At 40.7% G+C, this 27,568-nt stretch overlaps 1 protein-coding gene across 1 annotated transcript in view; it reads left to right on the top strand.

Moving 5' to 3' along the window:
• ASPG (asparaginase) overlaps positions 1-26,328 on the top strand; it is a gene marked incomplete at both ends in the record, with an annotated part of 45,534 nt that extends 19,206 nt beyond the window's left edge. Inside the window, 9 exons of the mRNA XM_080344621.1 lie at positions 2,389-2,501; positions 3,945-4,130; positions 7,071-7,184; positions 10,531-10,650; positions 11,704-11,799; positions 12,669-12,832; positions 19,170-19,256; positions 25,853-25,952; positions 26,275-26,328. Of these exons, the coding sequence (XP_080200747.1) occupies positions 2,389-2,501; positions 3,945-4,130; positions 7,071-7,184; positions 10,531-10,650; positions 11,704-11,799; positions 12,669-12,832; positions 19,170-19,256; positions 25,853-25,952; positions 26,275-26,328 (1,034 nt within the window). The remainder of the gene's footprint in view (positions 1-2,388; positions 2,502-3,944; positions 4,131-7,070; positions 7,185-10,530; positions 10,651-11,703; positions 11,800-12,668; positions 12,833-19,169; positions 19,257-25,852; positions 25,953-26,274) is intronic.
• Positions 26,329-27,568: the final 1,240 nt, after the last annotated feature.

The raw sequence follows: 27,568 nt of genomic DNA, 5'->3' as shown, positions 1-27,568 counted from the left end.
CACTTGCAACAGTTCTGAATAAATCTGAGGTGAAGTCGGGCTTTTATGTACATTTGTTTGTTTTTGGCTCTTGCATCACACTTGCCTTCTGTTCAGCATTTTAGACTTGTTTGTCTAATGGAAAACTGACACCTGTGGAGTCTGCAGTACTGAGCTTGTTGTGTAGGCTGAGGAGGTTCATGACCAAGAGAATGTTAACTCAGGGACAATCTTTAGGGTTTTTTTTTGTTTGTTTTTGTTTAATATAGTTTGGAATTACATCACTGTAGTATGTCTGCATGCATTACATTTATCTTGAAGATGATATGTTGTTTGGTAGAGCGTGCTCCAAGAGTACAGGTATAGGCCTGGTATAGATCTAACTTCTGAACCTATCCTCTGATCTCTCTCCTTGGTCTTCTACTTTTGGCAATATCTTAGAGATCCATGCCAAGACAGGTTTCCTCAGTTCATTCTTCAAGTCTGTTACAGGCATTAGGGATGCTAATAGTTGCCAAACTTAGTAGTATGCATCTGTGAAGTTTTGGCAGGGACTTCTGGCTTATGGAGGACAAAGGGAAGAAAGCTCAGTTACAGCTTTATTGCCATCCCTTCATATAGAGGAGGCTGCTATTAAAGAATTAATCTGTGTGACAGAAGGTTGAAAGGATGGGATTTATTGCTAAACACTGCTGCTTCTTACAGCCCAGCGCTCATGAGTGACCGTGATTAGCCAGGCCTGTGAACTCCAAGCACAACAAACGTGTGGCTTTCTGCACTCACCCTGTGCCTGCCACAGGGCTCCAGCTTGCTCTGGAGGACTTCGAGAGCTACTTGGCTAAATAGAAAGTCCAGCCAGGTGTTTTCAGAGCCGTGCTGGCCAGCTTAGCACAAAGAAACAAACTATAGAAACAGTCTGTATTTCTGTTCTCCCGTAGCATTAGGAACCACCTGCTGCAGTGTGACTGCTTGGACAAACGTGACACTAAGCCGACTGCTTGTGGCTAGTTTGACTTACGGTATTTTTTTGGAAAGAACATACAGAAGCTCTAGTTGCTGACAGGGCACCGTGACTAGAAGGGAAATTTCATAAAGTCTTACAGGTGCCTACTGTTTTCTGTCCTGATTTAATGGCTTGTGTAGTTTTTAGTATCCCTGGTAATACGGCAATAGAGCGGAGGCTTTTAAACGTACTCCAAACTTTCTTGTAAATGGCTGTCTGCTGATTGCAAGAGATTGCAACAGTAATTGGTGTAACTCTCCACATGGCTGAAAGCAAATCGGTATTATGCACGCAGTTCTTTTCTCTATCTTGCTGCTTGGGGGTTTCTCCGAAATCGAAAAAGCTTAAATCACGATGGGGAAATGGGTAGCCTTATGGCATGGTCTGTTTTCGTCGAAGCATGATGCTTTAAGCTGTTGGCTGCAGTTTGTTAAACCTCTTCCCCTGCCTTGCAGGAGCTGTCAGTGCTACCCGTGCTGTGCTTCTGCACTGAAATACTGAAATTTTGAAATCAATAATGCATGACTTGGCTTCTAATAATGCAACACAAACAAACTATTAGTTAAGCAGCTGGCTTCTGGCTCTAAATGTATAATCACAGTTAATTGAATCCTTGCTATTTTATTTAATCGTTAGTAACTACCTAATAAACTCTGGAGGTGATTAGTGGCAACAGTAACTGCATTTGTCATCTCTTATGTCTGGGAAGATGAAGGTCTGTTTTTCTAAATATGAATCCAGGCTGGTATGAGGCCAACAATGAAGTTCAGGTCGGTGTGTGACAGGTAAATATTATCTCACCTGTGCTAGACCTGCACGCTGCTCTGCTGGCTGAGGCTCTCTGGGCACTCCGGGCTCGGGGAGATGGCGCTAACAGGACATGTTCAGCATCATGAGCTCATCAGGTCTCGTACTCAGATGCTTTTCACAGCTCTCAGACTTCTCTTTCGAAGAGGTTGTGGTAGAATTGTGCAGCTTTGTGTCTGATGGATCATCCTGTTCACTAATGGACATTGAACTAAAATATCCATTTTGCTATTAAATTGAAGTATACATGTTAAATATCTCCTTGAAGAGCACTACCTTAGAAATATTGATGAGTAATACTGATTTCTCTCGAAGTCTAGACTATTTGAGAATTAAAGCTAAAATATGACACAATTGAGCCTGACCTGGATGTGGCCTTTAAGACTTATTTTGTGGTACCTAATAAATATGGTGTGTTAGATCAGCTGCTGTGGTTGCTGTCTTAAATGGGCCTTTATTTCATCTTTTCAGAAATACATTGTCTTTCATTAATCCCTCCATAACAAACAGTTTTAAAGATAATGTAATCATGAAGTGCTACAAGCGTACTTAATATTATGTCTTAATATTAAATTTAAAAGGTTATTTCTCTTTAACAGTAAACTGGGAAACAGTGTGGAGACCCAATACCAAAAAGAAATTTCGAGTTCACACCAATATGAACAGGAATGTTGGGCTTCTGCGAATCTTCCCAGGAATCACTGCTGCTGCTGTAAGTGTCAGCACTTTGTTTGGAAGCGGGTGAAGTGATGCTCAAATACTTGATTAGTTAGCTGAAGCAGGAAAGCTGCATTGTTGTAGCAGTGGTTGGGGTTTGGAGGGAATGAAAAAGATGTCTTCTGATAAGTATTTTTTTTAATATCAGAGCATTCAAAGACTATTTTCATATGCCATAAAGCTTTTCAAATATCTTTTGTCTAAACCACTTGGGCTCTGAAACTTAAAATTAATTTCTTATCAGGGCTCATAAATAGGTCAAGTGTGCTTTTCTAGACAGGTGCCATGGAGATGCTCTCTTGCTCCATATTGAGGCATATTAATAGGTATCTTGTCAAAGAATACACGATGTGGTGGGTGGAGGGGAGTGTGACTATTTCTACAGCTCATGCTTCTTTTTTAAGGTTCATTTTATCTCACACTGATGGTTAACATGAGCCTCAGCATTCATACAGAGCTGAAAATGAGAAGTGGGGTTTTTTTTGCCTTGAAAAATTATTTTGCGGAGCTGTGGTTTTAAGCAGATTTGTCTTTAAATTTTTGTCTAATACTCGTTCCATAAAATTGACAGGTCTTTTGTGGCTGTTGCCATCTTAAATTGAATCCAGTAGTTTAAGCAGCACTCCTCAATTATATTACCATTCTTTTTAGGTGAATATGAACAGATGGAAAGGCAGAGGGGTGGTATATTTGCAATAAAACTCCAACTGCATAGTTAGCCTCATGGGGGCTTACAGTGTATTGCATTTAGCATATGTGATCAGCAAGGAAACGTCTAGGTTGCTTAAAATACATATTTCTAGGAAGAGGACTCTGCTAGGCATCCTTTTTCAGTGAGCCACAATAGCTACCTCATTAACAACTGGCTCAGAATGAATTAGTGCCTCCTTTTTTTTCCTGCCTTGAGTTAAATCAATTGAGTTTTGAGTGAAAAAAAACTCCAGGCTTCATTAGAATGTTCTGTCCTGAAAGGCGAGATACTCTCTCTCTTAGTTAGGCAGACATTTGTTAGCAAAACTCCTTGCTAAAGTTACAAATCTGGGCAGCGTTGGGGGTTCTAATCTCAATTAATAATTCTGCATTTATTTCGTAAGTGTAAATCCACCCTGCAACAGTATAGCCTGTTAACGGCACTTGAACAATAGCATCCTTTCTCACACTGACGTCATGATAGGCAAACAGCTTATTTAAAAATCTGTCCCTCTAGGAATTTTAAAGGAAGCTAATGAGTGAAATTCTCATTTTTTTAAAGCTTTTTCTACAGTCCCACTTATTGTAAATAGGTAGCACAGAAGGACATGAGAAGACCGTAAGATATGAGAGCCTGTAGGATTATAGAAGGAATAGGCCATTTTTAAAAACTCTGTGCCACACATGAAATTCTTAATGTGACTTAAACACACCTTTTGTCTCTCTTCCCTGTCTTGTTTTTAACCAGGTAAAAGCATTTCTTCAGCCTCCAATTGAGGGGATCGTACTTGAAACTTATGGAAGTGGCAATGCCCCAAACAACAGAGAAGACTTGCTGGAAGAACTGAAGAAAGCAACTGAAAGAAAAGTGGTGATTCTGAACTGTACGCAGTGCTTACGGGGGTCCGTTAAAACAGTCTATGCAACAGGGCAGGTAAGGGCTGTGCACACTCTACTGCTGTGTAAACAGAAATATCCCAGTGATACAGCTTGATTGTCTGCTTCTAGTAGTCCCAGTGTATAAAACCAGGTTCATTAAACTCTAAAGATATTGCTCATAAAATAACTATTTCTGAAAAAGCTTAAGCTGGAAGCATTTAAATATGTCTCTGCGAACAAGATCCTGTTTTCTCCTGGTCAGAATGGTTGAAACAGTCAGCTCAAAGCCCAAATTAGTGATTGCTTGCTCTTGTCATGTGCAGCACTCCTGGATACCTTGCATTAGGTTGCTAGTATTTCTCCCAAGGGGATTCCAGTGAGCTAAAGCTAGCTTAGGGGTCGGATGATCAAGCAAAGTAGTATTTGATAGGCCAGCAGTTACTTGGCTACAGTGTAAGAACATCAAGGAATCCTGCAAATCCAAGCAATATTCCAAATCCCAGTTTTTTATTTGACTGGCAGTACAACTAAATTCAGTGAGAGGTTGGAGAACAGTATGTAAGGAAGCATCTGTCTTACAGAATGGAAATGAGTTGTGTTTAACCCATGTAGGCTAGCTTAAAGCAGACTTCACGTAGATACTGTTAACATTCAGGGCATTTTCTAGTGAGTTTCTTAATTGTGTATTAAGACGTGACATCGCTGGGACTAATAAGAGCTCAAAGCCATCTGTGAGTATGCGTTGCACGTGGTAGTGTGAAGGAAGCTGGTTTAACTGGCCTTTATAACAAGACTAGCCATTAAATAGCCAAGAAGTGCTGCCAGAGGGTGACTCATCCCCTTGTTTTAGACACCTGGTTTTGCTGGGAGCAGCCACTCAGCTGGCAGAGCCTCTTCCATGACTGTAACAAAAACCTAGATACTCTAGTCTGGTGCTAAAACCTGCCTCTTTTAATACGGCTTTAGATTATATTTGCTTCAAGAACATATAGTCTGTTTTGAGGAGAAAGGAGATTGTAAGAGTTCCTTTCCACCTCTTCTGTATCCGAACTTGGTATTTTCTGATATGGGCAGTCACTTGGGTGTTGGTAAAACTTTAGCATAACTTAATGGAGGCCTTTTGAGAAGTATTAACTTTTGCAAAGATCCTGTGCTTTGGGGCAAATACGACAGGAACGCATGGATTATATAAAACAGTTCACACAAAAGGAACAAAGCAGTTAAGTTAATAAGAGACACCAAACGTATTTGAAAAACATGAAGATGAAGCCTAGCTTTTATGTGATCTTCTGCCTGAAACGAACTGCTAAAATGCATGGCAGTAGGAAGTTAAAAAACTTTTCTGTGCTCTGGTTAAAAGATTCTCCACGTAAACACCTCTAAAATGGCTTTTTGCACTCTGATCCAGACTGTTGATATGCTAAATGGAAAGATTCTGCTCAGGTCTTACTGAATCACTGCAAGGCTGTGTAGAAACGTATTCATTTCTGGCTTCCACTTTTTATATGGAGTATGTATTATGTTCCTCAGCATCCATTGATGAAGGCTGCCCTGTTCTCTTGGCATCTCTTGAGAACACTGGCAGAGCCAAGTCCTACAAAATCACTGCCTGCTTGTTCTTTCATTGCTTTCTGCTTTTCATAAGGAACTGCTCAATGGAGGAGGTATCATGAGTGAAAGCTGGAAAGCTGCTGTAATGTCAGCTTTACTCTTGATTTTCCTTTAAAATCTCTCACGGATCTGTGCATATGGCTTGGCCATTTTTTATTCATTCAAACTAGCCAGGTGGGTCAGCTGGGTCCCTGGCTTCCCTTGAAGTGTTGGTTTTAATTAACGGAATGTCTGGCCTCTGATCCATCTGCACAGTAGAAACTTAGAACTGAAGGGACATTAGGTATAGGAGGAAGCTGGGAAATCCCTTCCTCCTCCTTTTTCTCAGACTGGCTGAAAAAGCCCTAACTGCTCTTTGGCTAGCTCTGCAGCACAGAAAGTATTTCTCACCTTCTCTGTATGTGTTTCCCTATGGGACTTTAAAAAGTGTTAGTTTGGGGCTCTCAGAGGTGGTTAATGAGCTGATTAAGGCTCTGTATCTTGCTACAAATATTAGTTAAGTCATAACAAGTTTCAAAGCTTATATAGAAGGTAATTAAAAGTAAAATGCGGTGTAAAGAACCTACTGCAAGATGCTTAACTGTGAGGCATCACATTATGGCAAAGGTGATGATCTGTGATTTAGAGAAGCCCAAGTGTTTGCTCAGGTACAATTTAGTGACGAGGTCTGAAATCTGCTTTGTCTTTGCTGTTTTGCTCACTGTACACTTATGGGGCTTGCTGACCATAGCAAAGATCTTTCTGCTTTTTGTTTTGGTTCAGATAGTTTATTCTTATTTTAACTACCAGAAAGAGAAGTTAAAAAGGTCATTTTCAGTTGTTCTTGTCAGAACTGTGTAAATTACATATTTTAGTTGTAGGTTTAAATCATACACTGCAAGCACAGCCTGAAAGGATCTGAAAACACTCCTGCTGTGAGCACACTGTAGTGCTGGAATTCATCCAAAGCAATGCCCCATAAAAGAATGGTAAATATGTCTGTGTGAGAACAGCCTACTTGGCAATGTTCAAAATGCCACTGGGTTCAAACAGAGTAACTGCAGCTTTTCAATAGAGGGAATCTGACAACTCTGCAGATAGCTGATAGGGACCTGTAACCTTTCCCTTTTAGCATAGTAAGTGACCGTGGCAAGCGTTTGGGTGAATTCTTCAATGTTATTGCATGAAAAGGAATCCAAAGTAAAAGTCATTGTTATTCAGCTGGTGCTAGTATTTGCTTTGTCTTTAACAACTAAAATTACGGTAGCAGTAGGAGGAGCAAGAGAGTGGAGGCATGGCTGTATACGGTATTCTGTATAGCTACTTGTCATTCATATAAATTTTCTGTTCATGCAGGTATTTCTGAATGCTATGCTAATTGGAATCATTATTCCTTTTTATTCAGACTCTCGCTGATGTTGGAATAATTCCTGGAGGTGATATGACACCAGAGGCAGCCCTGACTAAGCTGTCATATGCACTCAGCAAGAGTGAGCTTAGCTGGGAGGAGAAAAGGCAGGTAAATATTTCAGTGTGACCTTGAAAGGCTCTAACTTTCTCATCTACTGTGCTAACTTCTGCTTAGCTGAATGCCTTGAGCTCCTCCCTTGCGTTTAAAAGCGATTGGTTTCAGAGCCATAATGCGAACATCACGTGTTTGCTTTTGTTATTTTTTTTTTCTTTAAGGAAAATGCTGTTAGGCAAATGAATGTATGTAGAGTGAGAGAGAAAAGAAGCCTCTCCGTAAGTTATGTGAAGACTATGACTGAGCCATAAAAATGCTATCTTTAAATGGTAGTAGTCTACCTTGGACATTTCTGTACTAAAAACCCATACGTGTAAATTCATATAGGAGACAGAATCCCAACCCTACTGAAGTCAGCAAAGATCTTGTCATTGATCTTAGTGTGGTGAAGATTTTATCCAAGACTCATTCACACAAAGCTAATTCTGAAAATAAATATTGCCTACAGCCTCTTCCTTTACAGCATTACTCATGACAGTGCTAGATTTTGTTTCTCTCAAAGGAGATGCACTTTATAAATACATATTCTAAGAACCAACTGTAACTGATTTTAAAATCATAACCCCTTTAACAATGTTCTTACTGTTCATTGGTGCTTAATCAAGGCTTTCTTTCTGAAATTATATAGTTATATATTATGTTCCATTTTTACAAGGAACATATAGCTCTGAATTAGATAGGGGAGCAGCAGTCTGCAGGAATGCATGTGTTTCTGTGCTTGTATGCGGTGAATTAATAATCCTGACACTTTGGGAGATGACATCATGATGAATCACTCTCTAGACTTTAGCACTGCATGCACATGTGTATCTTACGATGCTGTTCTGCTTTTATTAAAACTGAAACAAATTTGATCATTATTTCATGCTCAATATCTTCCAACCAGTAGCAGCTCTTGAGACAAACATATTTGGATATCTGTGATCGTAAAAGTGGTGGCTGGAAGTACCACTTACTGTGCTTAGAAATAGTTTCAGACTCTGAACTTTCAGTTGTTTGTTAAAGCTCTTGCTCTGGAAAATGAGAGGAGGAGGAGCTATGTGTTATTTTTCAACGAGGAGGGCAAGAACGTACTCTGTCCAAGAACATGCTTAACAGGCAACATAATGCTGAGTGAAGAGTAGTGGTATTGCATGTGTTTGTGCATATACTTGTTAGAAACCGAGGCTCTTCACTGGTACCCCTTGGAACACTGACTGATCCTGGAACATACATATTGAGCCTTTCAGTACTTAAAAGGAGCCTATAAGAAAGATGGGGATAGATTTTTTAGCAGGGCCTCTTGCAACAGAACAAGGGGTAACAGTTTTAAACTAAAAGAGGAGAGATTCAGGCTGGACATGAGGAAGAAATTTTTTACAGTGAGGGTGGTGAAACCCTGGCCCAGGTTGCCCAGAGAGGTGGTAGATCCCCCATTCATGGAGACACTCAAGGCCAGGCTGGACGGGGCTCTGAGCAACCAGAGCTGGGTGAAGATGTCCCTGTTGGTTGCAGGGAGGTTGGACTGGATGACCTTTGAAGGTCCCTTCCAACCCAAATGATTCTCTGATTCTACGATTCTATATACTAGCCTGTGGTTTTTTTTTAAAGCAGACTTTAGTCTTCTTGTGCAAAGGATTATTTGGCCTGGGACAGCAGAAACTTTCCCAGCTGGCTTCCTGCCTTAGGTGTGTGAGTTAAAACTTGATTTGAGATCCAGTTTGCTGAGGTGAGATAGCTGACTTACTCAGGTCAGGACTTAGTGATATGGCATTTTAGGTACCACTGGCACAGGTCCTCCTGCATCTTCATGTACTGCCCTTCGTAATGTGCTACACAGTTTTTGTGTGGTGGTGCTGGCACCTCCTTTATAAGGTTTGAAAAACAAAACAACTTTTGCAATTTCTTTGGGTTAAGCAGGATCGGTTTCCTCATTTGACTCACTGCACAGACCCACAAACAATTGTGTTGGCACAACTAAGGGAGCAGCACTCTGCATTGCCTGGGCAGGAATGAGTGGTAGAGACCAGGAGAAGAAGAAAGCCTGGAAATATGTTGTCTGTGGCAATATCTTCAGCTAAACATATCACCAAACAATAGTCTCCCAAGAGACGGAAGCTCTCCTGAAGCTGGCGTGGTTATTTTAGGATTCTCTTTCAACACGAGGCAGCAAAGAATGTGCCCCCAGACACATGCAAATGGCTGCAGAGCTGGTACGGCCGAGTAAGACACGTAGGGCTTTGCACTGGGTGCATTTAACACAGGTGCCAATTGCTAAGGTTACCTGTGTAAAGCAATGATCTCAACCTGTCAGGCTCTAAAAGTGCGCCAAAGCAGTTGGTATCCTTTGAGTTACACGTATGTGGGACTCTTCCAGCAGACAGCTACAGTGTTGGCGCTTGGAGTTTGGTTTTTTTTAATAAAGGGCATGCCTAGGCATAAGTAAACCTGGGGCATTCCTCCTTCCAACATCACATCTGTTTCTTGCAAACTTTCACAATCCTGCTTTTTAAAATTCTAATTGAAATAACTACATGCTTTATAGCTGCATCAGCAACCTTTCATGAACAAGTGCCAGTATGTAAAGTTGTCAGAATTGAGGAAACCAGTTGTTTTTTATTAATGACTGGCTTCTCTCTCTGTTCTCCAGATTTCTCAGAACCTGTCTTTTGGAGTATTTTTCATTTTCTTTATTGCTGTGTTCAAGCACTTTCTACACATGAATTGGCTGACATATTTTTTTCCTGGTTGTATTGGATGCACCCATCCTGCAAACTGTTGCACACCTGCTTTAATATTGAATGACTGGTACTACTGGTGACCCTGCATATTCAAAGCTGGCTCTGTGGCCAAATTTTAACAAAATCTGAGCTAGTGGAGCTGTTTAAAAATCTGTTGAAACATAGGGCAGCCCTGGGCTTTGTTTTGAGGCCTGCACACGCAGTCTGTGTGGGAGCACTGAGGTTTGGGAATGCTGGCAAAAGGCAGCATGTCAGAATACTCCGGTCTCCAGCCTCTCTCTGCTAATTACTCGCTATCTTTGTGTTTTTAAGTGAGCTGCAGCTTACCCCACTAGGGAACTTTTGTCTGCATACTCTAAAAATCAGGGTGTTATGTGCTTATTTTGGTTTCTTTGCTTTGGAAGACAAGTTTTGTTTGCCTGTCCCTTTTTTTCCCCCATTTGTCTTTTTAAACTTGCAATATTCATGGGACAGTAACTATTTCTTTAATCTTTTGTCTGCGTTCAATTAGTTTCCATAATTCCTCCAAACAATTTTCTAACTTGATCCCAAGGTTTTTTTATTAGACTACTACCATAGTTTTCCTCTGCTAACAAAGGATTTGATTGCTTGCTTTTCAGATGCTGAGTGAGAATCTAAGAGGAGAAATGACTGTTGTACCCACAGGAGCCAAGATCTCTCTGAGAGATAGCAAGTTTATTCAAGTGATTGCCAAATCTCTGAGTATCAGCAGCAAGGAGGTATATACTTAAATATTTAAAATTGAACTCATGCGAAGCTCTAAACTCAGTTAAATGAATCTAGCTTAAAGATGAGCAGCAAAGCTGAAAGAAAAATGGAACATTGGAGCTTTTATATTACTTTTTTAGTACTGAGTGTCCCAGCTAACCAGTTGGGTTAGAGAGAAAGGACACAATGACAAGCATAACATTAAAATGTTTTTAATTAAAAACATATTAACTTTTTTTTTTTTTTTCCTCTTTGTAGCCCCATCTTGAGTTTATTTTCTTGGCTAGCTGGTTGCAATAACAAGCCTCAGACAGTTGCTGTTAATTCAGGGTATTGATGATATGAAAAGTGCTTTGTATTTTCATGATCAGATGTATTGACAGTTTGGAGCGATACAAATAATAGCGGGTAAAACAGCTTTATTGTTGTACATGCAGTCATAGAAGGCTGATACAAAGGAAGCACTACACAAGTGTTATTTGGAGTGTTTGATGTTAGTCTCTCCCAGTTGGAAATTCAGAAAATACAGTATTGGGATTTTTAGTAGCTAATGAATATTGGATGCATGGTTCTTATTTAGTGAGTAGGAGAAATGGGAGGATATTTAGGCGGCTTATGGGTCTTGTCAGTGGAGGTTTGGAAGGTCAGGTTACACAAATAATCTGAACAGTCACCTGAATAAAGTTGATCCTGTCTTGAGGAGACGGGATTATGTGGTCTTTTCCAACTTCTACCAGAGCTGTTTCTCTTACTCTACTTGACGTGTAACCATGGCAGTAGAGAGATAGTAATTAGTGCGTGCACCTTAAATGGTGTATGTAGATATCAGCTAATTGTAGTGTTGCCAGGGAAGAATATAAACCTTCATGGATGCAAGACTGACAAAATATAAAATAAAGTTGAGACTTTTTTCCTTCCAAGAACTAAACACTACCATTTTTATATAACGAAATGACTAATTTGGAAATGTTACATGAAAGCAAGGGCAGTGTTTTTATGACTTGGACATCAACCATATTAGAGGCGAGGCTGATATTAAATGTTTAATTTTATTTGTTTCTCAGGAGTTAGAAGCCGTAAGAGATGCATTAATTCCACCTTTGGCTTGTGCTGCAGCTAAGCTGGGTGACATAGACGCACTAAGAGCCATAGCAGAAATGGTAATGTAAAATTAACAGTTTGTACAAAACACGTATTTTTAAATAGAGCTGTAAATGACAGGAGGAAACTATGCTCACTGGGAAGCAACTGCCTAAGTCTTAGAATCAAAGTGCTTAGACTAATACAGTTGGTTTCTAGGCTTCTCAGTCTTTGCCTTTCAAAACTGGAATGTCCTTTCCCCTATCTGGTTCTCAGCTGTTTACATTTTCTTTTGAACTGTGAAAATACAGGTAGATTAAAATGCAAGTTCTTATCTGCTAACTTGGAACACTTTAAAATGGTTTATGCTGCTTTCTTTTGCTTAACTTTCTTTATGCATATTCATAGTATCCAGCTTTTGGATGTAAATCTGTGATGATTAAAAAAAAAAACACCTTGAAAATTATATTTAAACAAAACACAGTGCAGTGCTAATTCAGGATTTTTGGCTCTCCCCATAGCTCTAGCCTGGGTTATACCTGGAAAAAGAAACAGGCATTTCCCTGTGTAATCTTCTACACCTCATTTTTTAAAAATATTTTCCTTGGTTTACCCTACCCTTGAGACTTTAGTAGTGAAAGGATAAATATATCTTGAAAATAACAATAAACTAAGACAAATAAAACTAGCAGGCTATAGGCACAAAGCTGCTGTATGATGTACTGCAATAAAGAGCATTACATTGCGGGGGGGGGGAAGTGTGCAGAAGATGGAATAAATAACCTTTTTGGTGCTAAAACAACGCTACAAGATATACTTTTAAGTAAGTTGGACAAGCTTAACATTTTGGTGGTACAATTAAAATATGGTGTATGCGTCTGCTGTTGTACCAACAACTTAATATGCAGCCATTGTCTTTTTAGCATGTGAAGGATCTCTCCTTTTGTAGGGTGGAAACTTGAGCTGTGGAGACTACGATGGCCGAACGCCACTTCATATTGCAGCCTCTGAAGGGCATTTACCACTAGTTGAGTATTTGTTGACATCTGGCGCAACTATTTATGCTAGAGACAGATATGGATCTACTCCACTGATTAATGCGATCAAGTTCAGGTAACAAAATAATTTATACACCACTCTATGTAAAGTGTATAAACCTTCTATCGTTTTGAATTTAAAGCCCATCCCTGTGTTTTGGTCTTGTTTTGTCTCAGCAGTCATGTGTAAATGATGACAGTTAAAATAACACAAACCAGTTTAATTTCAAAGGATATGACTAGCCTAATTTAAAATATTTTTTTTAAATAATATGAAATGAAAGCAAAAAACTTGGTATGCATGCAAAATTTTAGCATGAGGTAACTTATCACTGCCTTCCTGCCAAGACTTTGTCCGTAATTTCAGGACTCCACTCTTTGTTATGAGGCTTCCTTATAAAACAGAACCAAACTGATCACTCCTTTTGACTGTCAGAAGTGAGAATGCAGGACCAAGGGCTGTTTTCTTTCTGCCCTCCCCTTTCTCATCAAGACCAGACTGTTTCAATTGGCACAAAATATTACCGGTAGGTTGATTTGTTTTAATCTTTCCCTTCCACCGGTGCTTTCCTGACTCTCTTGCTGGGTGACTGGTTTTTTGATTTTTCCCTTCCACCCACTCGTAATTAAATGGGATGGCTGCATGGCTCTACCTGCTTTGTGGATTTCCTCTTCCTGTTGTTCTGGATGTCAGCAGTTCTTGAACGGTAGCCATGGACGTGCGATTTACTGGTCTTTTCCATGTTGTACCGTCCTAAGGAATGGCCATAGCACAGAATAGAAAGGTTATTAGATATCTAAATTTAATTTTAAAATGGTTTATATAGCCTGAGGATTCACAGAGCCATTGGTCTTCTAACGTGTTAGAAGTTGCATGCCCTAATCTCTTCTCGTTTCTTTGATCCACTTTCAGCTCCTTATCTCATATTGAGTCTGTATGATGGAAGAAGGTATTTTTTTCTGTAAAGGAGCTTGGAGTGATAGAATTTTCATGATCTTCATGGATGTCTGTCCCCAAATATCCCTACAGCTTTCCAATGCTGACAAGTTCACCTGGTCTGTCAGGCTGGAGTTGGCTCCCTGGGAGGTCTGACACTCCTGGTTTTGCATTGCCTGCAGGAATAACATGAAGGCTTTTTCTGTCTCAAAGACCAGATGTAGAAAACTCAACAGGCTCTATTAACTTGAGACTTGGAGTCCTGTGTGGCCACGCTGTGCTATTGCCATGCCTGCTGCATGGACCCCCGTGGATTTGGAGCTGGTGCTTTATCTCATGAATATATAAGCCCTCAATGGCAAACCCTTCAAGTCTTAAAGCCAAAACAAGTCCAACAGCAAATCAAACAAATAACCTTGCACTTGAATAGAGGTGGCTCTGGTCCAATGTGAGAAAATGCTAAAGCATTAGATACCATTAGATGTTCCTGTAAAGCAGGCACCTACTTTTTTTTACCGCACCCAGCTACCGCCTGAGGAATTTCACATGAGCTTGTTGTTTGGATTCCTTAGCATTGCCACTCCTATATTAGACTCCTACTATGACTCTTAAGCTCTTGAAAACTGCACACCCATTTCGATATAGGGAATTGTAAAAGGAAACTGCACCACAACCATTTTCAGTTTCTCTTTTTGTTTCTACTGTTGGAATGAGAGGAAGAGTTGACTTAGAACTAAACTCATAAATGAGTATTTATGATCTGCTGTGTACTCACACTGCATTTCACACTGGTAAGCATATAAAGGAAAATGATAAAGATCAGACAGCTGTATATGTGTGTAATTGGATACTCACTAAAAAGATTTCTGCTACAGAAATACTTAAATTCTATTTGTTAAACAGTTGCGTGCTGAAAGTGAAGAGATTATCCTGATGCAGTGTACAAAGTGGCGGAGAGGAAAAGGGGGAGAATTATCTTAATGAGCAGTCAATGCGTTAAACTGCTTAATATTGTAACTTTCTCAATTTTACTGAATATTGCATCAGCTTCATCCCATTTTCTGAGAATTAATATTTGTTTAATTGGCATTTAACTGCGGTACAGGATCCACTCATCTTAAAAATAGCTTTCTTCCAGGTTTTTATGTCACATTTCTCAGTGGCTTGCCTTTTAACCTAGCGTGCAAACCTACATAATGATGACTGATTTCTATTTTCCATTTAATAATTTGTAAAGATGATCAGGAGCTATGTCTCTTCTTAAAAGCTTCTTAACATAGCGCTGTCAGCTGCCAGACCAGCAATTTGATCTATATCAACGATAGTCTCTTAAATTTTTTTCACTTTAAGTGACTCTTTCTTTGTTTCTTTATATGGTAAAATGTGGAGTCCCTTTCTAAATAAGAAACAAACTACTGCATTTCCGCTTTTTCATTTGTAACTCTGCAATTTGCATGCAGTCTCGTTCACTTTATGCATGAAGCTAAACAGACCACTGTTAATTTAGGCCAGTTGCTTGACATATCAAAATTAGTAGCATTTCTTTAATTTCCTAGAGTACCCTCCAGGGATAATTCATTTTCCAAACAATAGAATAATATTTTTTTAATAACAGAAACTCTCTGAGCAGGAAAATGTCTTGAATAAAAATTGTGTATATTTTATGTAGTAAAAGCATTTCCATTTACTTGTAGAGCAGTGGTAAAAGGTTGAAAATGGGGAGTTGCTCATACAGGGCTGTGAGAACATCAGATTAGAGGCAGTAAAATTACCTCCCACGTAAATATGAATTTAAATACTTGATATTTTGCAAGGTTACATTTACATTACTTCAGGAAATCTAAGGCAGAGTGAAAATCTAACCACCACTGACTCCAGAAGTGCACTGAATCCTCTCCTTACAGTATTTAAGCATAAAATTCCCACTGATACCAGGTAGAAAACTGAACACGTGGAACCAAGCTGATCCTGCCATAACCGTTCCAGTTGCTGAGGGAGCCAGCATTAAAAGGAATGAAGCCAGTCAAGTTTGGCTGTACGGTATGCCTGCATTTCTTAAAGAGAGTTGATGGAAGGTGTGCACCCTAAGGCCCCGGTCCTGCAAACTCTTAGCCGTGTGTTCATCGCACATGTGCGATTCATCCCTTTCGAAGGTGATTCGCTTTTAGTAAGCGTTTGCTACATCGAGGCACTTTAGTTGCTCCAGAGCCAGAGCCCTCAACAACTGGTAAAAGTTCAGATGTCTTCATCTGGAACTCAAAGTTTGCCCATAGCAGTGAATGTTGAGGACCACACCGAATCATTTATTTTGCTATTAACCCATTAAAATATTGGTATACATTAGGGCTTTTACCTCTGATGCTATCAATAACAGAATCTATCAGGGGTGAGACATTAAAAACACTTTTTGTCTGTTTGCTTTTCCATTCAGAAAGCAGAAAGAATGACAGTAGTAGTGCCTAAAGGCTAACTTAAATATCATATGCAAAATAGTATTGTATCTATAGGCTAAGTCTGACCAAGAGCAACAGTTTGGTAAGAGTGCACTAAGAAAAGGGGCAGACAGGAACAGTTTGCAGGTGACAATAGCTCCTCATGGTTTTGCTTATCAGATGGGGGTAGACAGGAGAAGCAGCTGAGCACCCCAGGCTGATGTGGTGACATTGGCCATCCCTGGACACCTTGAACTTCCCTTGTCCAGCAGTTGCTCTGCTCTTGGTTTTGTGCTCTCACCTTAGAACAGGAATCACATTTGAACCATTCCCAATAAGTTTGTGGCTCATGACATCAGCTGAACTTCAAATCAGCTGAACTATGACCCTTGTGAGGTTTTTGTAAAGCCGCAGGAGAGGAGTTGTTTCTTAAAGAAACAACTTGTAAAGGCAAATACCTCTCTTGTGCCTAAGACATAACAGTATCAGAAAATTCACAGCCACCCTCTTGAAAATATGAGTATTGCTCTTGTGGTAGGTACAAGACAGCAGAAGTGGTTCCCTGAAAGCAGCTTAAGCTTCTGCAGAATGTAGATACCGTTTGGGTGCAAGTAGGAACAAGCTGTAGTACAGCTTATGTCCCGCATAGTTTTCATGTTGAGTGATGGGAATGTGAGGGGTGGTCTGCTTGCTTTCTTGGACGGATCTGCTCTTCATAGTCACCGTATTAAATTTAACACTTTTAAGTTGCACATTACTTTTTGCCCCTATTCTTCCTCTCCCTTGCCCTTCCCTTAACAAGCAGTGGTACACACACATCCTTCCCACCATGCCAAGAAACATGATTTTGAACAATTCCCAGTCATCGGGACATTCTGTTTAGAAATGTTTTATTGTAAGCGTTGATTTTAAACACTGATAGTTTAAATGCTTAAAGATTTATTTTATTTCGTACCACTTCCCCCCACCCCCCCAGTTAAATTTGCTGTATTAAATATGTGGGGTAAATGCTCCAAATCTATCTGTATCAAAAGAGTCCCAGTTAGAGCAGTAATGGCTCCATGGCATAGATGGGACATCAAGCGCCTTCTGGAGGATATATCACTACCAGTGAGGAGTGAGTAGTTTCAACAGGAGAAAATAAAAGCCTGGCTCTTTGCTGGAATCCAGAAATCTGGACTTCATAGCAGGGGCACGTTGAGGGAAGATACCACACAATGTTACATGCTTTGTGGCATCTTTTAGTGCTGTCCCATAGCATAGCTTTTATTTTAAAAAGTGCTAGTTCCATGCTGCAATTTTAAGTGTAAGATGGGAAATGAGGAATACTCCAGGGCAGTCATCAGAGAGTAAACAGACACTCCCCACGTTCAGTTCTGTACCCAGCGTGAGCCTGAGTGAGCAGACATGTTCTACTTTAATCTATTTTAGGTCAAATTTCTTTTCAGCTAATTACTGTTCTGCTTAAGACTGAACTAAAAATTTTAGACATGTAGAATTCATTCTTCACCACAGATTTAAAAATGGAAAGCTGTGCCATTATTTGCTGGCTCGAGAAGATGCTTGTGGATGATTGACCATGTCATAAGGGACCCAACTGAGAAAATATTTTAAATAACTGAACAAACTTGCAACATGTGCTGTTCCAGCAATGCTTTGCCATGAAACAAAGATGGGGGGATTTGGGGGGCTTTTTTTGGAGAGCTGTCAATTGAAACAAATTAGAATTTTAAAAAATCTAGTAGGTTAAATAACCTATGTTTGGAAAAGCAAGATTATTCTTATAGTATATGTACAGTACTTTGTTTAGTTTATAAATTGCGATCTTACATGAAACTTAAAAGCTTGCATAGGCTTAATATGGATAACTGTAAAGTAGCTTTTCATTCAAGATGGAGTTTTCTTAAAAGAAGCAGAGGCAATAGATAAACAGTTTAGTCCAGTTCTGAAATGGAAAGGCCCATGGCTACCTCCAAGAAAATACAAGCGATTAAGCAGAACGTGTATGTGAACTTATTTTTAAATTTGTAGTTAATACAGATGAGTTTTTAAGTAATGTGTTGGAAAAAAACATATATTTCCTATTACAATGATATGCCTAACTCTTTATGTTGAAGTGTTATGGTGTAGCAGCTTCCTTCAAAGAGGAACTGGGAAACTATTCCTGATCTATTGGTGTCACCATGCCCTTTTTGGAGAAGAAAAATTTTTGATTTGTGAACTAGATCATTTGTTTAGCAGAGGATCACATTGTCACCTTCTTATGGAACCATATTCTAAACTTTTTGCTAGGTCACTTGTGAAAAAAGGCATATTATGTTCCACCCACGATAGTACCTTTAGAGACTGGCCGCCTTCATAAGCATCTGATTGAGGTATAGGAGTTGGCTGGTAGTGCTTAAATATCTATTTGTCCCTTTATCCCAAAAGAAAGGGCAAGGAAGACCTCCTAAAGACTCCAGGTGGAAATAAATAAGAGAGGTATTGGGAGAAGGGTTAAGGAAAAGATGTGCTTTTGTGGGAGGTTTGTGAGAATACTTATCACAATTTTGAAGCCCTGAAAACCCAATTAGCTTCTACATTAACCTAAGAATTTCATTGCTTATCTGCAATACATGTTTTGTTTTGTTTGAGACTGATAAATATGGGCATTGTATTCTGTGAAATAAAGGGATGATGCTATGTATAATAATAAATGTCCTCCCTGTTTGCATGTATTTCAATCACTAATATTTGAAGTGTTAAATTAAGCTAGCACTAAGGTAAAAAAAATGATTTTAAGAGGAAAGGATGCATCCCTTTCATTTTCAGAGCTGAACGTAACCCTTCTGTGAGCTTAGAATGTGAATGATTTTTTCGATAGGGAGGGCAGATGTGTTTACTACAGCTGTCACCTTGGAGAAGATTAATTGGTTCTGTGATGGTGGTGAATATCAGATAAGAACTTTCATTGACTGTTTGTATATATGAGTAATGCTGGATTTAGGGGGAAAAATGCTGCTGGTCAAGACACTTTCTCTGTTATTTCTGTTGCTTTCATAAAGGCACCTAGAAGTGATTCATTTGTTACGAGAAACGGGAGCGCACCTTTCAAGCCATGACTTGGAGAACATTGGAACAACACTCTGCAGGTAAATGTGATATAAGGTGAAGTGGCCCTAAAATTGGGATGGATGGGGATGGTTCCTCAGAAGAGACTCTTGGATTTGAGAACAGTGTGTAGACAACTTCCAAGAAACAGTTGGGTCTCTGGCACATGACGTGGCTATTTCTGTGCTAGACTAATAACAAGGAAACAAATGAAGTGATGAAATTAAGAGTCGACTCTGTGTCGGAGCACCAGTAACTCAAGAGAACTCCAAAGCAGGAAGTATTGTGGGGATAAGTGAACTGGAAGCACATATGCCCCATTTTTTCCAAGCACTTTCACTGAGGAAGGGTGAGGAGGAAGCTGTGCAAGATGTGATTTAATAGCATCTCTATTTGAGAGTAAAGCTGCATGTAGTGCATCGTTTTTATTTTCTTAAAGTCCACTTTTCACTTACATAGGAATGGCTTCTACTCTAACTGGCATATAATGTCATTCCTAAAAATAACTACATCAAATAGACAAATAGGTTTAACCCCAAAACTTTTGAACAACTGCTTACCATCTCTATATTTAATTTTAAGAGGAAATAATCCTCTGTTAAAGCTGCTATTCAATACAGTTGCTTTTCATATATAAGGTGGCTTAACACAATGGATATATCATACGAAAACAAACAGATGCTTGATTTTCTTTTTCTCAGTACTGGTCCTGAATTACAAATTACTCTGAAAATTACAAGAAAGTTTCATGCATTTCCTAAAATTACTTATAGTTTTTTCTTAATTGCTTTTTCTCTTCTTCTTCTCAAAAACAACAAAACCCCCCTGAGTACCATCCTTAATATCAAGACTTGACAGGAAACCATGAGACTTGTAGGAACCAATCAGTGCTGTATGTTGTCTATAAAACTATAAGGTCAAGGTAAAGCTCGTGTGTGTTCTGTATAGAGACCGGACTCTGTCTTTTGAGTAATTCTGGAATCAGGAGATAGTCAGTTGTTGTAACACTCTCAGAGGAGGGTGGGTAATAAGACTTTTACCATATAGTTGAAATGTGCACTTCCCAGGGCACTACAAGTCATAGGACACTTGTGTTGGAAAAACCCAGAACTAAATCCTTGGTTTGTGTAGTTTCATCAACCAAGAAGGCGAGAGGAGTGGCTTAGGGAATGGCAAGTACATTGGCCCCTTGCTTAGCCCTGCTGCCACGTGCAGAACCAGTTTGGCTACTCGACCTGGGAGCAGTATGTCCAAAACAAAAAAAGCAGCAAACAAGAGTCCTTTAAACAAGATGTGGTTCTGATGCAGCTTGTTACAGCATTCAGGTTGTGCCAGAGGAGGTTTAGATTGGATATTAGGAAAAGTTTATTCACAGAAAGGGTTGTCAGGCATTGGAACAGGCTGCCCAGGGAAGTGGTTGAGTTACCATCCCTGGAGGGGTTTAGAAGACATGTAGATAAGGTTCTTAAGGACATGGTTTAGAGGTGGACTTGGCAGTGCTAGGTTAACGGTTGGGCTTGATGATCTTAGAGGTCTTTTCCAACAGAAACGATTCTGTGATTTTAAGGAGGATCGTACACCTGTACATCTGTATTCCACTATCTCCTGTTGTTCAAAGCTGGTATTTTGATACTAAACATCTAAGATATTTTGAACTTGTATTGATGGTAATACATTTAGTATAAAAACAATGTAAACCTTCCAGACAGAGGGCGGGAGTGCACGTGTGCGCAGAGGCCGAGCGAGGCCCCGGTGCGGAATGGCGTGCTCGGGGTGAGGGGACGATGCTCTGTCCCCTCGGCGCAGCCCAGGGGCCGGGCTGGGGCTCTCTCCTGGCTTGCAGCTGGAGCAGCAGCCGTGACCAGGGGCATGGCCACTGCCAGCCATCACGGCACAGCACGTACGGGGAGCACAGCCTGCCTGAGGCAGTGCTGAAGGGGCTGTGAGCGGTGGCTCTTCCGTATGCTGCTCCTGCAGCGCTGAAGGGCTTCCTTTCCTCCTGCTGTGTTACAGGGCCTGGCACAGTCTTTTACACTGAAGTAGACTTTTTCCACAGACCATTATTCAGATGACTAGGGGTTATTAAATCTGAGGTACTGGTCTTTGTCCTCCTCAAGTACTTCTTCTGGAGCATCCTCAGATGACCTGACTGACACATGCATTTTTTCAGCGTATTCTGGTTCACTTCTCTGTCCTACCTCTTACCTCCTCCTTTTAAGCCTTCTCTTTGCAGGCACTGGCACCTTCATTGCAGTTGATGAGGGCACATGGTGAAGCTGCTTATAGAACAAGCTGTTTATAACATTTTCCCTCTAATTTGAACTATTTTCCTACATCTTTCCTATCTTGTAATGTGCCTTAAGCTGCAATTTATACCAGTCTGAATTTGTCACCAAGGCAATATATCAGCTTCTTAGGGTTTAGAAGGTCAAAGCTACTTGCTTTCTGATAAATTCTGCATTCCTGCACTTCGGCTAACTTAACTTTTTCATCCCCTACAGTTCTCTCTGAATTAGAAGCTGTAATCATGTTTCCCCCTTCGCCGCTTACCTGTCCTCCGGCTTTCATAAAAGAGCATGAATGGTGATTTTTGTGTTCTAATACTGTCTCCTAGGCTTCCTTCTGTTTAGCCTCATGATTTTAGAATAGAATAGAATACTTGAGTTGGAAAATTTTGGATATAAAAATAAAATGTGTTGCTTTGGCACTGGTGATGTTTGAGACGGAAAGGAGTTACCAACCAGAGCTGAGAGTTGGGCAGTATCAGCAGGAACTCTTCTGCAGAAGTGGAGATGCACACAGATGCAGCCAAGATGATCTAGTTATTAAATCTTTCATGGTTCCATTGGCTGGTTTCTTTTTTTAAGTGAGAGGTGTTAGTCTGATTTTTCAAGTGACTGTTGATATTTGGTATCTGGTTCATGGATTTGTTTTGAAATAAGAAAGAGGTCTCAGTGTTAGTAATCTGTTAAAAATGTCAGAGTCTCTTCTCATATTGCAGTGGTATTGTCATCTGTCTGCAAAACCAAACCATGATGAGATAAATTGGAACACTCAGACTTATTCTGAAGGCTTGTCAAATTCTGGAGTGGGTAAACAGTTGCTTTGTGTTTGTTTTTTACAAGAAAAAAGCCTGTATATAATTGAGCTACCCTGTACAAAGTCTGTACTTCACAAAGTGAAATAGGGGCATAAAGCCAAACCAGCTTTCTCTTTCATATTCAGATTCATAAAATGATATGATATAATATACAATATGCAGCCTTTCAAAATCAGCAACTTTCCAAATAAGATGCCTCTTCAATTTAACATAAACGTGGGGGGTAAGGCTGGGGGAGGAAGGATAAATGTGCCTCTGCAGGAATTAGGACCAAGCTTCTGATGCCGGCTGTTTTTCAAAGAGGTCTGTCTCAACTGAGAGAGATGTGGAGATACTGGCTAAGAGCAGCACTCCCAAATGTGTTCAGGATAGAACAAGCCATGCCTTGTGCTGGACTTTTAACTTGCATTTTGAGGATTTTAATTAAAAAAAAAAAAAAAAAAAGGAAAACAAAACAAATTTCTCTTCTGTAAGCATGATGATAGACCTAAAAAAAAATAAAACAGTAAGTCTTTCCTGATCACATTATACAGACACTGAAAAAGGAGAATCGCTACAAAACCAGAGCTTTGTCCCTGGGAAAGATGAAGTCTAGTACCTGAGGAGGCAGGAGGGAACCCCAAGGTGTCATTTCACTGTACTCATTTCTTTCCAGATCTAGAACTGCATTGGCCCTGGTCCTTCTAAACCCTCTGAGACCTGAGCAGCTTCACTCCTGGCACCTTGACAATAACAGAGCAGCTCCTCTAACAGAGATTGTTTGATACTGGCGTGACAGGAGGCACAAAATCAGGGAGAGTAATTGTGTTATCCCTGTTCTTCATATCTTAGATCTGTCATCATCATGGCTACATCTGCTGTGCTGAAATGGGTGCATAATCATTTTTTCTAAATGCAGGAGTATTGATAGGCAGCATACCTGGGATTATCTGCCTTAGAAGGTGTCAGAGTTTAGTAAACTGGGGTAAGTAGTTCTTTGTTGACAAAGCAGGTTTTAAACATCCTGATAAGTGTATATTGAAGTTATTTTTATTCCATTTCATGATATAAAAATGATGGACTTGCTACTTAGAGGCTGCACTTCTAGTTGGAATTGCTGGCATAAATATCTTTGAGAAAAATACAGAGCAAAGGTCCCTGCAGTGTATGTTGAGAAGTCCTATGTATCTATTTGACTATATGAAGTACACTTAAAATGTAAAAACAAAATATGGATGCATTTGGCTTGACTACAGAGATCTGGAGTTGGAGAAAATGTTTTGTGGTGTTCTTGATTACAATCAATTTAGTGAATAGTAGGTACCTTCTATTTAGAGTGGTATCTAAATTTTCTTGCAAGCTACATTGCTTTTTGTTCCCCGGGTCACAGTCCCCATAGAATACATTTCTCACTTGATCAGTAAATGGCTGCTGCAAAATTGAAGATACTTCTGTGTATTTGGATTGCTGTAATGTCATGGAAGGAGACCACTTCACAGTGGTGACCTCTGGCAGTGTGGGTTAAATTGCTCTTCCTGAACAGGTGCTATTAGACAGTTAATTTTCAGGTTAAGTGCAGCAGTCCTTGTTTGTTGCTTGCAGTGATGCTAGCTGAACTGCCCTGGGTTTGTAGGTTGGTAATATTTCTAAGTGTGCTGGTCTCTGCTCAAAGTGGTTTCCGCTTTGCACGTGGCTGAGTGATGAGATTCTGTCTGGCAAATGCAGTGCTATCCCATCCAGTGCTGGAGATGCTTCTAACTCTCACTTGCTAGGTAGGCTTTTTTGGTTTTTTCCTTAATTCTGGGACCTTCCAGTGTCAACGGCAAGAGACCTGTCTTTGTAAATAAACATAGTTCTTGTGTTCCAGAAGTGCCTGCTAAGCATTTTCTTCTCTGCTTTACTAATGCTTACACTTTATTAATGCCTACTTTTTCCTGCGGTTTCCTTAAGGACTTCCTTCTAAGCTTCCCATTAGACCTCTTTTGCCTTCCTTGTTGTTTCTGAGGGGTCTTTTTTTTGTGATGGCAGTTTTCGCTAATGATTTAGCGATCCTTTCCTTCATGATATCAGACTGAAGCACTGTTAAACCTCATAGCACCCCACCACCCCTTCCCTGTGGCCCAAAGACCCCAGCTGTAGGTCTTCTGCCCTGCCTCGGGGTTGGTGGCGTTGCACAGAGGAACGCAGACAGACACCATTTGCTTTCCGTTTTCATGCCCAGCCACTGGAACTGCTGCAAGCAAAAGCCTCTCTCTGACTTTCTCCTCAGACTGCTGCAATTAGAGGCTTCGACTCCCCTGAAAACATTTTTTTTCAGGTACTTAAGAGATTTAATCAACGACATAAGTGATTTCAGCCTCGCAGAGAAGTGAGTGTTGCAGCCCTGATTTCAGGGTTTTTTCCATAAGCTCACCTGACTGCCCCTTGCATCTTCCAGCCTTCTCCGCTCTCCGCCAGGTCTGCCTGGCTTGGTTGTCACACCCAGGAGCCCGTCACCAACCTCCATGCCTGCTGCCAGCAGGATGCCTTTCCCTCACAGCGAGCACTGTTTCAAGGCAGCAAACTCTGAACTTATTAAGTCTGGGGAGGGTTCCCCCTCTCTTAATGAGATTCAGCCTCACTTGATGATTATCAGTGCGGTTCTGCTGAAACAGTCTGCAAGCACGCGGCAGGCTCCGGTCTGAAGCCTGACAGATGTCGATATCTTGACAAAACTGAAGATAATCCTCCAGATTTGCTGTCCCTTCAGCCTTTCTACAGGCTCGGTACAAACAGTAATGCTTTTGCATATGTACAGGCTGTTAGCCCTTCTTTTATCAAAATAAAAGTTAAAAGTGGACCTGAAGTATCATGGATGAGACTACCAGCTGATGTGCGAAGAAACAATCTGGTGTACATTTCTCTGAAAAATTTTAACTCATTTATTTGTATATGATTTTGATCCTTTCTATTGCTCATTATATATGGCAGAGGTCATCTTTTAAAAGTTGGGTTTTTTTGCTTGCTACCCATTTAAATCTCCCAAATTATCTTATAAAACCTAAAAAAATGTAGCTAGGTTACCATCCACATGCTATCATGCAAACATGCCGTTGTAACTCCTGATAGCAACCATAGTTATGCTGACTTGTGCAGGGGGTTTCTCAGTGGTTTGAACAAGGCACATCTCCCTGTGCTCTCTCAGCTGCATCCCGACTCAGCCATTGCCCTCCCCCCAACTCATTTCATGAGATAAATATTGTGTTGTGAAATATGAAACTGCATGACTTTTTTTTCCCCTTTGGTCATAGTCACACCCACTATGTGAAACTAGCCTGTTGTAAGTACTTCTAGCACAGCCCTGTTAATTTAAGGAACTGATTCATCAAGCTGTGTTGCTTGCTCAGCTACTCCGAGCTGTTGTAATAGTGTTCATTTACTTACCCCTCTACCCTGACAGCCATGTTGAGCCTGTTCTGGTTCGGTGTTTGCCTGCTCAGCTAATGGACAGGGCCCAGGAGTGCGCTGAAATGAAAGATTTAGAACCTATATTAATTCAATATTAATTTTTTTCCCCAGCCTTTCAGCTGAAGGCGATGTGGATGGGCTGTATGCCTGGCACCTCGCTGGTGCAGACCTGGAGCAAACTGGTTACGATGGCAGGAGTCCCCTACAAGTAGTAAGTGTGCATACGGCTGTACTCCATTTGGCATGCTAACTGCGTCAGTAATAACACACGCTGTCAGATAATATTAGTTTGGGTAAAGTAAATGCTGCTTTGGGGACTACCAACCGGATTAGAGTCTCTTACAAACTCAAGTCTGGTGCTGTTCCGAAGTAATAAATGGTTGGAGCCAGAATTTTCTCGTCTATGTCAGAGGAATTAAAATTTAAATTGGATTTTAATTATTTTGTGGTAACATATTCTTACTTCCCACAAGTAAGCATTTGCATGTCCTGGTGCACAGGATGGCAGGATTTATTCATCTTTCTACTTACAGGCAGAGGCTACCGGGCATAAGGAGGTTCTTGACTTCTTTAGACAAAAGCGGTGAAGAAGGTAAGGTCTCATTTTCAAGTGCCAGATTTCTGAACTGTTGAGATCAGCATACACATGTATGAAGGGGGATTTTGTACTTAAGCCCTCGTTCACCCTGGGCCGTCCAGGCTGGATGGCAGTCCCTGACTTGGTTTCTGATACTACTCTGAATACTTTAATCCTTTTTTGTAGAGCGGGGCTAATGTTTACTCCTCTTTCTGCCCGAGCTTGGAAGTGCTTTTTTATGGTGCATTCCACAGTGCAGTTCTGAACTTGGTTGGGAACAAAAAAGCTACCGAAATAAAACCACTGAGGGCAGCAACGTCTTGTTCTGTTGGCCTGTTGTGATAAATTGTTCCATCTTGCCTGAATTAGGGAAGAAAAATGCATTTTATCAGGCATGTTACCAGGCCTGGTTTGCAGGGTGCCATGCCCACCACCCGGGCTCGTACCCTTCTGGCAGCAGAGCCGTGGGGCCACCGCAGCCCTTGTGCCACACAGCTCAGGAGAAGCTGCCGTGGTACCCACAGCGTTTCCACCTGCACACTCCCTCTGGCTTTTAACAGAGCGCCGAACGCTAACCCATCTCTTAGCATAACGTAGTTAACCTCCATGGGAAACATGGGGCAGGTTCTTAGCAGACAGGAGATGGTTGTTCTCCAGACATAGCCTGCAGAAGGGTCCCTTTCAGCAGAGAGCTCTGCCGAGGGCTTGCTCCTCCTCTGGGCACAGGACAGGGCAGTGCCATGGCCTCTCTCTTACTCAGACCTTACACATAGCTGCCTTGTTCTCTCCGACGCAGGCACCCAGCGCGAATCTCTTTTGTGCTGCTAACACACGAGGTGTGTTTCTCTCGCTGTGTGCGTGTGAGGCGGATGTGAGCCTCCCATTCAAAGCGTCACATCTGACAAGTCTCTCTGTAGGAAACTTGTCTGGGTGTTTGACCTTCTCCAGTGCTGTGGTGTAACTGGAGGCATTTAAAACACTTGCCTTTCATTTCTCAGAACTCCTTTCTGATGCAATACCTTGTTGATTTAGATATCATCTCCAATATATTGGCAAGCCTAATCCCAATTTAAATATTGGGAGGATATGATCTCCTTTACTTAATAAAATTAACACAAAATTTAGTTAAAGGTTTGCTGCATCCATGGCTACCTTGCCACTTGTGTGTCCCATTTCATCAATGAGATTGAATTCATGTGTATGTAAGTGGGGAACTGCACCTGGAACCATGACATTTTTTCATCACTGTG

This window comes from Nesoenas mayeri, assembly GCF_963082525.1.
Source record: "Nesoenas mayeri genome assembly, chromosome: 5".
NCBI lineage: Eukaryota > Metazoa > Chordata > Aves > Columbiformes > Columbidae > Nesoenas > Nesoenas mayeri.
This window is presented reverse-complemented; position numbering and strand designations above follow the sequence as displayed.